Source organism: Epargyreus clarus, unplaced genomic scaffold, assembly GCF_041222505.1.
Source record: "Epargyreus clarus isolate Ecla_fem2 unplaced genomic scaffold, WU_Ecla_fem_2.2 ptg000023l, whole genome shotgun sequence".
Classification (NCBI taxonomy): domain Eukaryota; kingdom Metazoa; phylum Arthropoda; class Insecta; order Lepidoptera; family Hesperiidae; genus Epargyreus; species Epargyreus clarus.
The window spans coordinates 10173083-10191462 of NW_027332230.1; the positions used below are offsets into that span (position 1 = coordinate 10173083).

General features: G+C 32.5%; 1 protein-coding gene across 1 annotated transcript in view; it reads right to left on the reverse strand.

The window, feature by feature from the left end:
* The window catches only part of rdgC (retinal degeneration C), a 61353-nt gene extending 43188 nt beyond the window's left edge, over positions 1-18165 (reverse strand). The window contains exons 1-3 of the mRNA XM_073085497.1: positions 17921-18165; positions 5662-6031; positions 2805-2932 (exon numbers count right to left, since the gene is read on the reverse strand). Coding sequence (XP_072941598.1) covers positions 2805-2932; positions 5662-5884 — 351 coding nt within the window. The 5' untranslated portion in view covers positions 5885-6031; positions 17921-18165. The remainder of the gene's footprint in view (positions 1-2804; positions 2933-5661; positions 6032-17920) is intronic.
* Positions 18166-18380: the final 215 nt, after the last annotated feature.

Below are 18380 nucleotides of genomic sequence, written 5' to 3' on the forward strand. Positions count from 1 at the left end.
GTGAACGGAATGCGCTCTCTCGAGGCCATAATCCACTCTTTATAGGTTTTTCGCCGCAAACAAAGGGTTGTTTGGTGGGAAACGAACAACTGCACAAAGTAATACTTCAAATGATATCTCTGTTTTGTACTTTTTGCACAATTTGTTAGAAAAAAACATTTTTTTACTACTGGGCTATTTCTTTGAATGACAAGTTTAGGTTTAAAGTTGACTACACTATCATGTGGCTTTGTGATAATTAAATCATTATTTAGATTATTTTACGCTTTTTTCATCGAAAAAAGATATGACCGTCGAAGCCGCTATATTCCCAAAATTCGTAATTTAGTGGCTGAATATTTAATCATAATGGAATATTAAGCAATACCAATTACTAACCAGTTATTATCGTTCACATATTTATTGATTCTTAAATGCTTTAGAAAAGACACAAAGGTTTTAAAGATAAAAGGAAAATAATAGAAATGTTTTCCATTTTAAATATTAGCCGGCGATAGCGAAGCGAGAACAAACACATTTACACTTGCTGACAAATTCAATCTTCAAGCTGTCGACAGAGTTATTTCCGAGTTCACACGTATAATTTTCTTGGTGATCTTTTTTTTCATTTGTTAAACATTTATTTACAAGGAAAACATTGAATATAACTCTACAAAATATAATTAATAAATATTCGGATATTTGTTGTAGTAGACGTTACTCTATTCCATTTATTCCATCCTGTCCCACCAGCTATACGTTACTTTGTCGAATGATCAGGCATAATTAACTACATTTTACATAAAATACCCATTCATACTTCAGTGAAGAGTTCCCTTGTGACGTCCCTATAACTTTCAAATATTCTAATTTAAAATAAAGTTACTTAATGTATGTATGACTTAAAATAACACGAATACTATTCAAGATATTGTCATTCATATATATTTTCTCTTAGGTCTTGAAATTATGTAACATTTCAAGTTCAACTTATGAAGTTATGTTATATTTTATTTCATAAACGAACCCACCTCACAAACAAGTAATACCCTCATAGGACTAATACCATCCACTAACCACGAGTATACAAACATAGCGACATGAAAACACAATGTAATTACTGCGACTTTAATTTTTATTCGTAAAAGTCTGACAAAACCATATCCTAACTTGCAATAGAGAAAAATGTGCTGTAGACTTTCCGAATGTGTCATGATTTTGTTGTTCCTTTATGTTTTCTTTAAACCAAATGAATAATTTAAAAGTAATTGTGTGCCTACATGTCGTTTGGCTTACGTAAACACAGTTGACAGCACCAGTACCTACGTGTCGTTTGGATTAACTTACAACCTGGATCGAGTAAGCCGGGCCATTTAAACCGTTTAATATGTCCCTGTCGGCCACAGAGCTTATCGATTGCTAGTTACTCGAATGCTCATGTTTATTACAATGGAATTATGTAGAACTTTGTCCATAGGTACTTATTTATTCTTTACAGATCTACTATCTTGTATAATCCGTGAATGAAATTACCAAGGTTAACCAAGCTGAATATTTTTTATATGATATTGGAAAATAACAATATGCTCGACCATATTGTCCTTATGGTAAGGGAGTACTGACGCCCATGGAAATCTGGAAACAACTCTAGATAATATTAGATTCCTACCTGAGGCTGACCACACAGTAGTTGCTATCCCTAGGACTAAGTTGGAACGTCTCGGATAGGTATATCTCCCTTACGCTTACCCAACTGTTATTAGGCAGAAATAAGTGTGGTGGTTATGCCTCTATATTAAAGTGCCAATTAAAAAAAACTTTCATTTTCCATTTAACTCATTTTCTTATGTATAATTGTATGACAATATTTCAAAACTCCCATATTAAGATTATTTCTACTCGTCTAAACGAACTAATCTTGGAAACGTCTCATTCAATTTAGACTTGACACATAAATAGAAGATTTTTAGAGATTAACGTAAACTACGTATTTTTAAAATACCTAACGAAAATACCTAAGGTTTTACGTAAAAATATATAGGGTAAACACTCATACACAGGTATGTACAAACTACAAAGTAAAAGATACATATTCGTCATTACTAAATATTCAGTTATATGAATAACCTATTTAAACTTTAAAGTCGTTAAACAGCTCAAGTCGCAACTCCACGAAATTGTATAGGTACCGTCAATAATCTCAGTCGGCAGTCAGATTTACAAATGAAACTCATTTAACAAGACGCGTTACAGTTCAAATAAAGACTCTTGAAAGGTTTCTGCAAAGGTTCTACAAATATTTTCAGTAAATATCTTCAGCATTGCCACAAAATGTTTATCTAGGTGGCACATATTATACTTCGTATATTTGCTAAGTACATACGTAATGTTGTAACTATGATAAATTAATGTTATAATTATGATAGATTAGAGCCAAAAAATGTACAAAGAGATTTCACCATTAAATCTCTTTGTAAGTTTTTTGGCTTCCTACCAGCAACCATAAAGCGCTACTTCATTCTGGCTTCAAGGGTGTGTTTTTAGGTTATTTATCGAGCCATCAGAAACTGCCGCAACCTATTTGTATAAACTTTAAATAGAACTACAGATATATGCTTGTTTGCAAGTAGTAACATGTACCACATATAAAAGTAAAACTTGAAATAATAATAACTTAACAACTATACCTGAACCTATAACCCTCACTTTCTCAGAAAATATCCCTTATTCTGCTATTAAACAAATAAATGGTTGATGGGAAGTTGATGGGTTAATAATGAATAGATGAATATAATAAACTTGCTATCAGGATACTGTATACTCACTTTAACTTGATCTTGTTCCCCAGCGTACTCTATACTCTGGAATATGGTCCAGGTGTATCGTCTGCGGACCTCCATCCGAGCCAGGTACCGCCGATACCATTGCTGAATCAATATGGCGGCTTTCATCGCTACAACAAAAGAAAGTAATTAGTCCCTCTTTTATTTAAGTTTGTAGTGATTCATGTTTATGATTCCCGAATAAATAGATTTTCAAGGCTGTTTCCGCGCGAAAAGTAAGATGACAACACACTTGAATAAATTTTATACATAAACAAGCGGATTTTTATGACACTGGTCTTTGAAAACTCTGTTTTTATAACTTTTGGTGATAAAAGTCATTACGCATCATTAAATAATTAGTAGGTATATGTCACTGACAAAATATTAAACCAGTACAAATTTAAAGGGCGAAACTTTATCTCTGTATAATAATTGTACGAAAATACAATCAGATTTATAGTATACTTAAAATCCGATAAGATACTTGAGATGTCCTGTTATTCATCGTTTTTTTTGATGTGAAACATCTATAGCCGCACGTAAAACCGATTTCTGGCGTGGCGACGCATGCCGTGGTACGTGCCACGCCATGCCACGCTATACGATGGTATATATATACAGTCTATATGCAGTAGTGTGTACGGTGTGGCGACGCGGCGCCATGCGCAATCGAATTCAATAAATAGTCATCGATATCTGGAAAAAATCGTAATATTTTATTTTATCATTATGACATATTTAGTTCCTATCACAATATGTTCTTTTCTGCGTATTACTTTTACAATATAATGTCGATGTTTCACATCTGCCAGGCGTCCCGTGACGGCTCACATTTTTTTTTTTTGTTAAGCTACTAAGAAAAGTGAGAGTCATTGACGACTTTGCCAGCGATCACTCATGTTTACATTCACAAAGTAATACTCATGGCATGGCTATTGTTAAGAAATTTGTTCTGTCGTTATTGGAGCGAAAACAAGATGATCAATCACTTATACAAATCATACATATTTTATTAGGTAGTTACTAATCTAAATATTTCGAAGTAACGCCCACTGAATTAAATGTAAAGTACATTTAATTCTCACATAGTACATTTAATAGAACTCTTTTACCTTATTCGCTTACACTGCAGGAATAAGAGAGCTTCCTTAAATCGATCGATTAATTTTACTTAGTACTAGTTAACTCTACAACACTCATTGATGTGAAAATCTAAACATTCATGTAGGCATGTATGGAAAACTCGTGATTTTAGTTAGTTTAGTAACAACTACATCATAATTATCAAATGTATAATTATACCGTTAAAGCTAATTTACTACTTAGATTATTTACATTTTTATAGCTTGAATTTTTCGCAAATTACCCAGTCTTTAAAGTAAGCATCGCTTAGTAAACTCGAAATGTCGTTGCACATTCATATTATATGTATGTGGGTATAATAATTTATATGTATTATAGCATACTAGAGAATAATAATAAAAACCGGACTTTTTACAAATATAGTATGTCACTCCCACAACTCCGACGTAAAAAATCTTTCCAGCCGTTTGAGCTGCAATGAATGCCAAAGAAATACACATATACCAAAACTCGTAAGCTCTCTAGAGACGAAGCACCATCTGAAGGAATGGAACACACCTTATCATATAGTAACGAAAAATACACAATTGTGAGTAAAATAGTTTTAATAACTAACAATCTTAAATCGTAAAAGATTACACAGAAAAAATTACACAGGACAAGTACCTCAACATTACATAAAATTCGATTATAATATTTCCACGGTGTCTAAACCTTTACGACTATAACTTCATATTTACCCTATAACATTGAAAACAAATTATTTCAGACCTTGCCTCGTCACCAATATGCATATTATCATATTCCATCGTGGCTTGGTGTATAGCTTTGTATGTTTATTTATGTAGGTCTGCGGTTAATCCAATTCACATTACTAAAACATGAAAATGATATGGAATATTTGTGTAAGAACCGTGATATCCTGCGTAATAATATTTAGCTTAACGCGGTTACGATTCTGTTTTAGGTATTTCAGCTTTTATACAGGGTGTCCCGTAAGTACACGACTAACTTAGGAAGAACATAGGTTAGGGGCTGACCTCACAGAAAAAAAATACCTTAGTGAAAGTGTCACCGGTTTTGAACTATCGATTGTTTTATAAATCAAATCGATATCTTTTAAATCGTATCGATGTGTTATAGTGCTTTAATGGCCTGTATTAATGGCCTTCTACTATTTAAAAAAATAGAATAACTATAATATGCTACTAGTTCATTTTAAAGTTACTATAATCAAAGTAAAATGTAGAGTAAGAAATACAAAAAATGATTATTTTAATTAAAGTGAACTTCAAAAGTTAAGTCTACTATACATATAAAATCTTTGGATATATTTAAATGTCTTATATATTTTAATATAAAATGTCTAAATAAAGACTTTGGAGTTAGTTTTAATATCGGGGAAAGGATTATCAAACCAATAGTGCTTACGAGAAATGTGCATCTAATAAATCGAATACTCTCATATCTAAGTTTGTTAAAATAGATTAACATTAAGAACATACCTGATAACATTTGACTAAACTACCTGCTTATCATTTAAGTCTGTAAAATAAATAAATTTTAAAGCTTATTTTTATGTGTATTTTTAACAGCGTCAATTTAATTAAACTATACTCTAATGTCCCTTGAAATGTTATAATAGTGTCCATAATGGACTATTTTTTAGTTTCCATTTAAGTATACTATTCTTATAACTATTGAATTAACCTTTTGGTTAGACTACAATACAAAGATGATTATATAAGTATCATCATAGAATTTATGTACTTACTTCTTTCAGCTTTAGTCATGCTGACGTCATCTTTCTTCCAGAACTTCAAAAATGGTGCTAGGGCCTTCATAGTGCATTCGCTGTTTAATACCTTTTTTCCTAATTTTTTTGGAACTTCTTGTTCCAACTCTGAGCTTCGACAGGAGGAGGAATCGTCCCCCAAAGAGCGTGTACGTCTACCACGAAAACTATAACATCCGCAGCCTTCGGCTAGTGAGAACATATTGGGACTTCTGTCCTTTTTATATTTTTTATCTCTTCGTTTTCGGACACATCTTGGCACCTTCTGTCTTGACTTCGGAATGTTGACAGATTTCTTCACTTAAATGTACTTGCTAACTTCTTTATCTCAATTAATGCCACAGGTTACCTGGAAAGAACAAAAACAATTTTTGTTATGACAATTGATCTTACCACCTTAGTCTTTATCCTTACCCTCTCAAAGAGAAAGAAATAACCCTGACACAAGTAAATCTAATATAGGTACACATATAATATCTACCAGCCCACTCCACATTTCCGGCACGAGCGATCTGGTTTGAATGACGGTTATGAACTCAATTTATTTTATTTCCCGGGAGTTTTATGTGTGAGTTAAAGATCCAGCCATGTCTTACGATTTCACAACCTTTTTTGATAAATACACTTTTTTTTTTCTATATTACTGTACTAAGCTTTTACAACCGTCCTATTAAATCACATCAAATATGTTATTTGCCTGCAACAGTGCACTGTTTCTTATGGAAACTCTGACAAATAATCTCGCGTCCAGACGGATTTGGCATCCCGCCATAAAACAGCAATATTAACTACTGGTACAGTGGCACGGTTTTCCAAATACCAAAATCGCTAAGTGCCGTATACGGGAATGTACCCACTTTCTATCTGTATTTATTTCACAATTGGCGAACTTTCAAAATGTTTCATGTTTTCGCATGACACTCTGATTTCATAAAGCTGTATTTACACATGTATATTATCTACATGTATCCTCAAACGGGGTCATGCTGAAAAAAGGAGGAAACAACAAAACAAATATGCAAATGACGTCAGCGTACAAGATGGACCGGATAAACCGTCACATAAAACATCCGTCTTTTTTGCACCAGCCTGCTAAAAATGTATAATTGCGAGTTGGCAAGAGATTGAAGTGAACTAAAGAAGACATTTGCGATAGCTAATATCTTCGCTATATCATTACTGAACGAATTTACGGGGATCGGTCACAAACGATTTGATTATTCACTCGAGATGTCACGTTATCGATCTCGTCAAGATAATCTGACTCCAGTGGTACGAAAACGTCGAACCTTCATTAACTGCATCGCTGAATCTTAATTAACCACTCTGATTATTTCTCCAAAATATAACACCTGCGTAATCATTAAATTTTAATTTTGTTTGTAGTTCTACTTAATATTTTAAATACCTCTTGTATTATTTATTCAGTAATTAGGTTTCATGACTTATTTCAGTTAGAACTAAAGTTTAATAACATTCCTGAAATACTAGAAACTTAGGTACTACAAAGTACTACGGGAAGAGCCTAGAAACTGATAATTATCTGTATTTGATTAGTTAACCACTTAGTAGGGACATATTCAATAAGCATTTAACAAAAAAAAAGATCTTGTAAATTTAAAATAAATATCTAACAAGAACTTTTTATTCTAAATCACATAGCAATTCCTGAAATACATTTGCAGTAGAGAAGTCAGACGAGAAATATGCATTAAATTGAACTAAATAATAACCCATATTAACATAACTGCAGAATTTACGCGTCCGGGCTTCATAATGTAGTCCACGAACAAAATTATCGCTAGAATAAGTTATAAATTCCTTTGAATGTTTTAATATGTAGGTATCTGCTGTATTTTAAAATTGCCTTGCGGGTGGTAGGTAGTACTTATAGATACGCTAAACGAATATCCGGGTCAGAAGAGTCAGATTAGGCGGATCAAAAGGAACGGATCCCGTCGCTCGCAGTCTCGTGGGAAAGGCTCGTCTAATACAACACATAATTGCCTACCCACTTTTCCCAGAACACTTATATACTTATCCTGCAATAAACCTTGTACAAGAACACATTTATTTTATAGGTATTCATTCTATAGACTTTCGCGATTTAGATTGCGATCGCGATATATTGTTGAAGACTCTACCAATGCAATGCATTGGAGCAGCATTTTGGAGGACGAAGGTCACGTGTGTAACATTTAAAGATACAAAAAAATCAAATAAGTGATAAAGACGAAAATAATATTGCAATTCTGATCATAGGATTAGATTTTCCTGACATATATGTTAATGTCATATATTTCTTTCAACTTTAGGAAAAAAATGATACATTGCATAAAAAATATATATTTTATTCACCTACATACATGATACCTAGCTCACTTTATAGATATAGAAGTACTAGCTAACCCGGCAAACTTTGTACCGCCTCAAAATCTATTTATCATATATATTTCATATAAAATATAGCCTATGTTACTCGTGGATAATGTAGCTTCCGAATGGTGAAAGAATTTTTAAAATCGGTCCAGTAGTTTATGAGCCTATTCATTACAACCAAACAAACAAACAAAGTTTTTCTCTTTATAATATTAGTGTCGATTAACAAATTAAAATATTAGGTAATTTAGAGTACAGTTCTATTTTAGTGTTATACTGCTACACGGGGAAAAATAAAAAATAATATTTTCTGAAGAACAACCTACATGAAAACCAAGGCAACATAAGTAGAATACCCGAGCCGCGTCGCAATAGCCCACAATGCAATGCGCTAGTCATTCAAGTAGAAATACGAGTACTTTTAAAGTACACTACGCTAACACTGGAAACAGGTTAAATTGCCCACATGCCGTATTCCCATATGAACTTTATTACTTAATACTTAATTTACTTTTCAAACGAAAATAATTTTTAAAATCTTAATGTACCTACCTATAAGTATTATTTCATTAAAGTTTTGACATTTTAGGAGTTTTGCATTCGATTACATCACGATATCCATACTAATACATTACTCATACCAATTATGATACCTACCTAGGATTACTCATAACAAAATCCTTATAGATTATTAAATCTGATTAGTTGAAAAATAAAGTTAACTGTGGCGATGTCCCTTGGTTTTATAAAATTAAAGCCCTAATTTAATTCTGAGCTAGCGATGGCGACATCGACCATTTACTATGGCCGATGACTGGCAGTCACATTCGCTACCATAAATTTTTAAAATTGATTCTGCGCATAACGGTCGGTACATTCCCTGCAGAGCTGCTGTTTGAATTGTCTTAAACAATATATATCAGCTAGGCGACGACATAAAACCATAATGGAGTAGCGTGGCGGAGTATGCTCCAAAACTCCGACAATTGTGTGAACTAACTCATGCAGCGGAATATAAAATAGGCTGCGCCATACATAACGCATAAACTTACATTTAATATTACACTGTTACAGAAAGACTTTGTGCTTAACAAGGAACCATTTAAACGAAAGTGGAATTGCTCGTAAAAATAAACGACGTGTAGTCCTTACGCATCGTTCCCATTTGTTTCGTATGCGTAATCCTCTACCGTAATGTAACCTTACTGCCCACGCTGTAAAGACTATATTTCACGATAGATCCGAGAAAAGATCTAAATGGTAATAATTTGAGTATCCTAAACTGCGCATACAAACCGGTTATTGCGGTTACCGTTGCAATATGACTGTGATTCGCTACTCACCAACAGAGAGATCACGTCGAGTTATAATAAAATTGTTAATAATAATAAAAAATCTTACCACGAAAGTATTAAACATACGAAAATCAAACTTTGCGGCCGGAGATTTAGTGTGTTAACGTTTTGTAAAGAACATGTTCTCAGTTGTTTGAAGATTTTATTATGATAGTAGCAATGCCAGAAAATCCATTAAATACAATAAGTTAAAAGAGAAATAATTACACAAGAAACTATTAATATCAACATAACATGGAATTCGGTTGCATAATCTTTGTTTTTCCAACCACCTAGTAGTCATTACAGTGCATTAATATGACCAATGACCGTTGTTTGGACGTTTCACGATGAAATAAATCGAATAAATCGAAACAATGACACAGTTTAGTCTGGTGTACGTCAATCTGGCACTTGTCTTGGTAAATCATAATAATTTACGTTCTCTTTTTACAACACATATAAGAAAGTCATTAGATCAGTTAGCTGTTAGCTTTATTTATAACTGACTTTTAAAAAGATGGTGAATCTCACTTCGGCATAATGATTTTGTTTTAGAAATTTTCACGATGTAATTGAACCGCTAGGAAAGGACTCTGATAATAATAGTCGAAAAGTGGCTACCGATTGTTGGATTCTTCTGAACTACTTCAATTTGTAGACCAAGGAGATTCCATCATCTGGAGCCAGGAAGTAGCCAAAGAAAATCCTTAATTAAAAAACATCACCCTATAATATAAAGAATCGCCGAATTTGTTTTACTTACAAACTATAGGCCTATGTTATGTCCTATGTTATGTATGTATGTATGTGTTATGAGATATGCGATGATCCTCATACAAGCTCACCCTTTTTCATACAACCGGTTCAGATCCTCTAACCAATCCTTCCGCTCCAACATCAGACCAACGGAGCCATACCAGAAAAAATCATTACAGACACATATACCTATTATACCCACATAGGACCCATTTTCAAAACTCGTACAACTAAAATTTGATTATATGCACCATACAATTAAACAGCCTAACTTAAGTAGTACAATTTATGCCAAAAATCTGTGTATAATCACCGAAAAATAATCTAGTGAAGACGATTGAATAAGCTTACATCAAACGCAGGGCTTAAATTAGCATTAAGCGATTGGATTCTACTGACGAAGATTAATTAACCATAATGAAGATTAATTGTTACAGAACAATGCACATCACTTTTCAGAGCAACGCAAGCACAAATATTGTATGTGAACTTCCGAATACAGACGTGGTTAATTTATTTGAGGACAATACCAATATGTGGTCAACACTTGTTTATATCCAGTGAAGTAGCATTATCGCAATTGTTATTATGGTAAGGCCCGTGACTATAAATAATTATGGTACATATATGATATTTTGGTAATTGTGTGTAATAATGACATTTTGTTTAAATTCCTTTTGATTACCATTTTTTTACGTTTTAGCATTCAAGTTTTTTTATATATAACTGCACGTGATTCCATACAAAACCGTTATTTATTTTTAGTTCCTACTTCCAGACGTTCTCAAAAATTTTAATTATATTAAATGTAATTACATAACGTTAACATACATTAGAAAATTTTACTTCGTGAGTGGCATTCATGGCAGTTTAATAACTATATAAACATTGTAAAACTCACGAATAATAGCTCGTATTGACATGGAACCTGTACACGAATACATCAACCTGATATATGAGGTACGAAGATAGATAGGACACTTTAAGAGTAATGAACAATATAAGTTTACATCTTAAGCAATAAAGTGCTCTCCTGCACGTACTATACACAAGGTCGTAAATTGCCTCTAGCTTAAGTACAATGTAATTTTGTAAATAGATGGATGTAAGATACGTGTACGAGTATAGTAAGACGTGTTAATAGTAATGGAGTGATAGCCTTTTGAAAAAACTAATAAAGCTTAGGTATTAGAATTTCCCTCCCTTATTTTGGGAGGCCATGGTTTTAATCTCAGGCCTTTAATCTTTCATTAGCCCGTTGATCTTTCGAAGGTTGCGTATTAAAATTTAATTATCAGTTACTTCACAACAAAACATCGATTGCAAAGCTGAGATCTTTAAACATTTTTTTAAAGCAGGGTGTACCTTGATCCTTTTTATTCCCAGAAATAGGCCTGTATCCAGTAGTGCGACAGTAATGGGTTGATAATGAAGAGATATTACTCCATTTACAATAACAAATAACTTTTCTATTACTATCGTTCTACTAAACAATATAATAAATATTAATGATCATAAAATATATGCGCAGTGACTGGTGCTTTATAACAAAAGTTTGTTAATTTATGTTTCATCAAGGGCTTCCAGTCGCAAACTTTACCAATTTCTTCTCAATATTTCATACATGCCTTTAGAGTCCATAAATAAAAGATTAGGAAGTTGTGTCCCCCATCTGGTTTAATACTCAACGAACTACCTCACCTGCGTTGTTTTAAAGGTAATAAATGTACGGATAGACAATTTCTGTACTGTTACAGATATTTATGCGGTCGTTTTTGTGATTGGTGATCGTATTAAATTTACAAATATACATGTAGGATACATTTATGCGTGTTATCTATTTGCTACATCCACCTGTAAAAAAAGGCAAATATTTATGGCTGGATAGTATAAATAAACTATTTTAAATACTTACACGCATACTACATAAGCTTTTCAAGCCAAAAATATTTTCTTTTCATCCCGTATTTTTATTGTAGGTCAAGGACGTCCTTCGATATCGTACCGGTGTTATATGTATGAAAAAAATCTTCACTGGCAGGATTAAAAATATAGACTCCTAATTTTTCTGTTCCATGTTCTTAACATACAAATAAATAAATTAAATTAATAACTCCTATTTCAAAATACTATTTTCTATGGTCCATTTATTGATATGGACATTCATTAATATCGATAATAATAATTATATCTTTGGTTTAAGATAAAAAAATTAAATGTTTAGTAAAAAATAGAATGCTAGAAGTTATTCACATGCAATACAAGATGTGATAAAATATTAATATTTTAAGTGGTATTTTTGTTTTTATAGATATTAAGGTGTTAATCTTTTTTATAATGTACGAGTAAGTACTTTGGATTTTTTTCTTTTTGATAAGCAACAATTAGAGATTGTCGATTGACAGTACCCTCTAAAATGATAACAGATAACAGATATTACCACCACGCCGTCAGTCAAAGGCAAAAGCTAGTCTAAAAATAAATTGATACCCACCGCAACATTGCAGAATTATATAGACAAGGTATTTAAATTGGCACTAAACTTGAATTACACATGACCTTTTGGTCATTTGGCCTTTAGTGCATGGCATTCTGGGTTACGACCTATAAACATTTCTCTTGTACATTTTTTATTTAATTTAATCAGCAGGTATTACTTTTTATTTAATTTCAAACAACTTTTGATGTACCTATGTACGTGCCTATCGTTGATGTAAAGTCTTCGTGTAACTTTGTGTAACATAATAACATGCGTTCGACTTTTTCCCATGTTATTAAATTGACTTTATTCTCCCGTGAAAAATTGCTTTTATCAATCGTATTTCATATTTTTCGGCTTAATTTACTTTACACACGCGTCGTGTTTTATATACTGATTGTGTTTATACAAAACCAGTAAAAAGAGGCCTATGTTAATGGATAAATGTATTCTATAAAGGTACACATAAGTATGGATCGAATTATTTTGCTACATCAGCTGAAAAACCGAAAAGCCCGAAAACCCGAAAAAGAAACACTTTAGATAAAGCAAGGATTTGCAGATTTACCTTCCCTGTAATGCATTTTAAATATGGTAATTTTCCCTTAAGTTGGATTATTAATGTATATCCCGAATTGTTTTTACTTTGACATCTTTCTTTCCGACAAAGATGTTGCACAATAGCACGCAATATTAACAAACAGAATACACCTCAAACAATATTTACTTACTATTATTTGAATTTGGTGGCTTCGGTTCTCACTCACCAGTAGGAACGGACAGTTTAAAACTTAAAAAAACATAACCTGATAAGAGTCTCCTCATTCCCAAATTTATTCTTGAATATAGGTACACCGAGAAATGCTCAGTTCATATCAATTGCTTTTAAATTTGAATGCTATTCTGCTATTGAAATAACAAGCACTCCAATATGGAAAAACAAAAGCATAAGGGGTAATCCTTACTAATCCTTATCCTCACTAATATTATAAATCCGAAAGTAACTCTGTCTGTCTGTCTGTGTGGTTGTCTTTTCTTCACGCCTAAACCACTAAACCGATTTTAATGAAATTTTGTACAAAGATAGTCTGAGACTCGAGAAAGGACATAATATGATAGTTTTTATCCCGGAAATCCCAAAAGAACTAGGGATGGCGATCTAAGATCGATTAATCGGAGAATCGATCTTTTGGACCAAAAAAATCGATTATTTTTATCGATATTAGTAAGGATTGAATCGTAAACTTTGCATTTGATCAAGTGATGATCTTTAGCAAAGTGGTTGTCCATGAGACCACGAAGGTTTCAAAGTTGGTACGACCAATTTTCGCCAGATGGCGCGACTGGTATTCCAATGAAGGTACGAATTTTCAGTTTTATGTATGTTAGTATGTCCTATTATTCTCTTTTAAACGCTGGCGAAGCCGCGGGCAAAAACTAGTAAAGTAATAGGTAAGGTAAGGTAAGTACTAAATCACACGTGCATGCCTCGCAAAAATGTATGCACAGCAAATAGCATGTTAATTAAGCCAAATAAGTGTTGTAGTTCCGATTATACAACAATCGAGCAATTCATCCAAACGTTTCGAGCGCGGCGAGCTAAACATTTCCCCAATGCTTTGGCAGCTCGCCCCCGCCTAAATTTAAATCGTAATCTCACTGAGTCAACGCTCTCGTCGTTGAAACACCCAAAATAAACGGTCCTGTGGGGACGACAATATTCGGCCGAATTCTAAATGCAAATAATAAAATGCGACCGTGATAAGCGTAATCGAAAGAAAGAAAATGAATACAAAGACTGAATTGTCATCTACCACTCATTTATCACTTATTTACAAAAACAAAATATAACATAACTAAATATTGTGTATAACGAGGAATTTACGCTCTACGTAATCTCATTAATCTATAATTCGGGTCTAAAATGCGAAAATCTTTTGAAAACTTTTCAAAGCAATCGAGATATCTTTGACACGTTGAGTTGGCAAAATACATAAAGTTTGACTATAACTTGGAATTTCATCCTCAAGTTAATAAATATGAAAACGCCAAATAACAAGCGCTTTATGGAAATATTAAATTTCCCTCAAATGGAAAGATAAACGTCAACAAGAAAATTTTAAAAGCTCGGGACGTTGGTGTGACGTTGTACCGACTGAAGTGTCAGCAGAAAAAATATTTTTATAATATGTAGTACCTATTCATAGCTACATATTATAAAATATTTTTTTCCATGCTATTTCTACTGCTCATAAACAGTCTTTAAATAATTTACAAATAATAAAAATAAATACATTTAATGTGCATTTCATTTTTTTTCGTTATATATATTCCATTTCTCCATCTTTGTCAAAAAAAAAGTAGTAACACTTTATACTCAAATAGTTATCTGCGTAACAGGAAGTAAACATATTGAAATAACAATCAAATTCAAACCTAGGGAACGCGGTCATTTTTAATCAATTTCAATTAAAATTGGAGCCCCACTGGACCTGAGGTTAGCTACAAATATTTTACTACAACTATACCCTACCATCATAGTATTTGCTATAGGTACCTATTTTTATCAGTTTTATTAATGAAAATTGTGGCTTTTGTTCCACTTACCAAGAAACACAATAAAAAAATAATTATTAATCGCCTATATCGCATACTAAAAACATTATCAATGGGATTAATCTAATTACTGAAACATGTAAAGCTTTTTAATTATTTATAATTAACGCTTGCCATTCACTGCCATCTCGTTGAAAGCTTTACACTGTGAGCAGTAAAGCTGGTGATTAACAAAAGTATTAGCTTAAGTCGCTTGGTTAGAAATGTCAACATTTTTATCAAATATCACATAGGTATACGTAATGTTAATATTATAAAATAAAACATTGATGGAACATAATTTTTGAAACGAAGTTTTAAGTAGGTACGTTCCAGTAATTTTAACTTGAAGATTAGGTATACCGTCAAGAATAAATATGTTGATCTATAAATGACATATGCTGCAATAAATGACGCCAAGGTTAGGCGCAAACCACGAAAAGCATGTCGTTATCTATTTGAAAATAAACGCAAATGACGCATACCGCACGTGCTTGTCACAACATTAATCAAACAAAATGAAAATTTTTCAGATAGGTTTACCTAGATTTTTTTAAATATGTAGAGCTTATTGATACTTTAAAATATAACGTTGACTAATCTCTATCTAAACTAGTTTTAAGACCGTGACATTTAAAATATAGAAAACATTAGAAAATGAATAATTTAATCAGCGTCGTATTTTATCTTAATATTTTCTTCTGCTTCAAAGTTTCAATAATACTATGTTATTGAATTATGACTATTTTTTAATATAATGTATTGCAAACATAATCCGGTTTATTGGTCTGCCGTGAATTTTAAAGTGAACCATATTCAGTATTCTAACTGAATATCCATCAAAATGAATATAGGATGAATATAAGAAAAAAAGATTGCGATAGTTATGTCTTAACCTTTTAGGTTTAATATGACAATATTATGTCACTGATTTTTTTAATGTATTGTAAATGGATTATGAACGAATACGTCTCGACATAGCACATGAAAAGCATCGTAGTCAGGATCGTAGTGTCCGTAGTCCACTCGACAATGAACTTACAGAAGACTAATGTCGCGAGTTCTCATTAGGGCGCTTGTCCTGTCGCGCGTATTTCATCGCACGTGCGACGTTCATGCATGTATCAGTTATCGTATTGTTTTATACGCACAAACGTCATATAGAAACCCACGTACCTAACGGACATGCGGGTGCACGATATTTTATTGTCATTACAGGTTCATTATCAACCCTCAGCAATTATGACACTCGTGTCTGGTTTCGTTATCGGTCCTACAGTATGTTATGTACATTTAAATGTATTTTTATATTCAAAGAAGAAAACGCCTTCATCCGTGCACAGTATCGAAGAATCTCTACAACTGCGGCTGACCTAAGTATCTAATTGTCTTATATAAAACTAAGCGGTCGCAGCGACAGTATTTTAAGCTCAATGCTATTAACTAGGTCTATTTTCATTACAGGATTTTATTTGTAAAAAAATAGTATTCTTAAGTACCTATATTTAATTTAAGTTAAAATCATTTTAGTTACTCTAAAATGTATTAAGGTAACTATAATATACTATAGTATAATATTTAATGTTACCATTATATTATTTGTATATTGGTTTAAGATTTCTGAAACAACCGATCTAGTTAACAGTAGGTGATGTCGCGCTATAGATACCTATTATATGTCCAATCTTGATTTGTTTAGTTTCATTATCATTAATCATTTTTCATCGCTGTCGCATTACGTCAGCTGGAGGAAACTATACCGCGAAAAGCCCGTAAATCTCAGTGTGTAGTAATTTCGTCATAAAGTCTACCCAATATTTTTACGATGGCGAGCTATTAAATAGCTACAGGGTTTATTACATTGACCGTGAGAATGGCAATTGGCATCTAATCCAATTCTACAGAGAGCTGGCTGTTATCTGTGAAAATATCTGTACTTTGTTTACGAGCGAATAACCCCAGAAATGAAATGACACTCTGTGGTAGTAAAGAATAACCTCTTTATATTTGTATAAATAGAGTCACATGTTCACTTGAATAAACAAAAAATATTTGGTAAATATTAAGACACAAACAGGTCCATGGTCATTCTGGTTCACTAAGCTAGTTTTCTACACTGAATACCTACTTATAATGTGCAGTGAGTCATATTTTCGAAGGAAAACAGTATATATTTATACCACAAATTTAGACCAGCACAAATAACAATATCTTCCTCATATAGGAAAATAACTTGTTTAAGTAATATATCTAATAATAACAAATTATTAGGTGATGCTACTATTCTATTTGATATCTTTTCGAAAGTCATATTATATAGTTTCGATTCTCACTAAAAATTATTACTTTATTTAATTTTATTACAGCTGTAAAAAATCAGGGTGATTCATCGAAATTCGTGAGCCACAATAATATTGTAAGGTACATTCTACATAATTACATTTTGAGATTCAATTTGAAACATAATATTGTTCAATAACCAACTATATGATATGAAATATGTACAATAACGTCCGCATATTTTTAAAGATTAAATTATATAAATAATGCAAAAACGGATTACTTTGCCTAAAATAGTTCTATAATTACGTTATACCAAGAACATAGAAACTCACTGTAATTAAATTTTCATTTAAATGCATCAAGTATAAGTTAAATGGACAGTTATTACTTAACTCAATTAAAAACTTACCCTGTTTCGCGCAGCTTAATTCCTCGGAGAAATAACTAAAAGCATCATAACGGCGCGAAATAATTATTAAACATAGAACAAATAACCAAAACACGGAGATTGTTAAAGAAAAGTTTATAGACTCTAAAGTTATCGAAAAATTGTTAACGAACAGCCTTTAAAGAGTTCGTAGAGTTGGCAATCCAACCCCTCCGGCGGGTCGCGGACGACTAACAAAGCTACGCGCTACGCCTCTACTGACATACAACTACGTGATATCCAGCTACTACGAGCGTGGGGTATTCGCTACGGTTCCATATTTGAGCTATAACCACCACTCAACAAACTTTTTACAGCGCAGTCAAAAAGCTCTATGTTGTTTTTACGTTCATTTTTAAACCATGTACCTTCTACAAAGCAAATATTTATTACTTCACTGAAAACATAGGTGGTACGTCATGGGACAGCTTTTAATGCTATG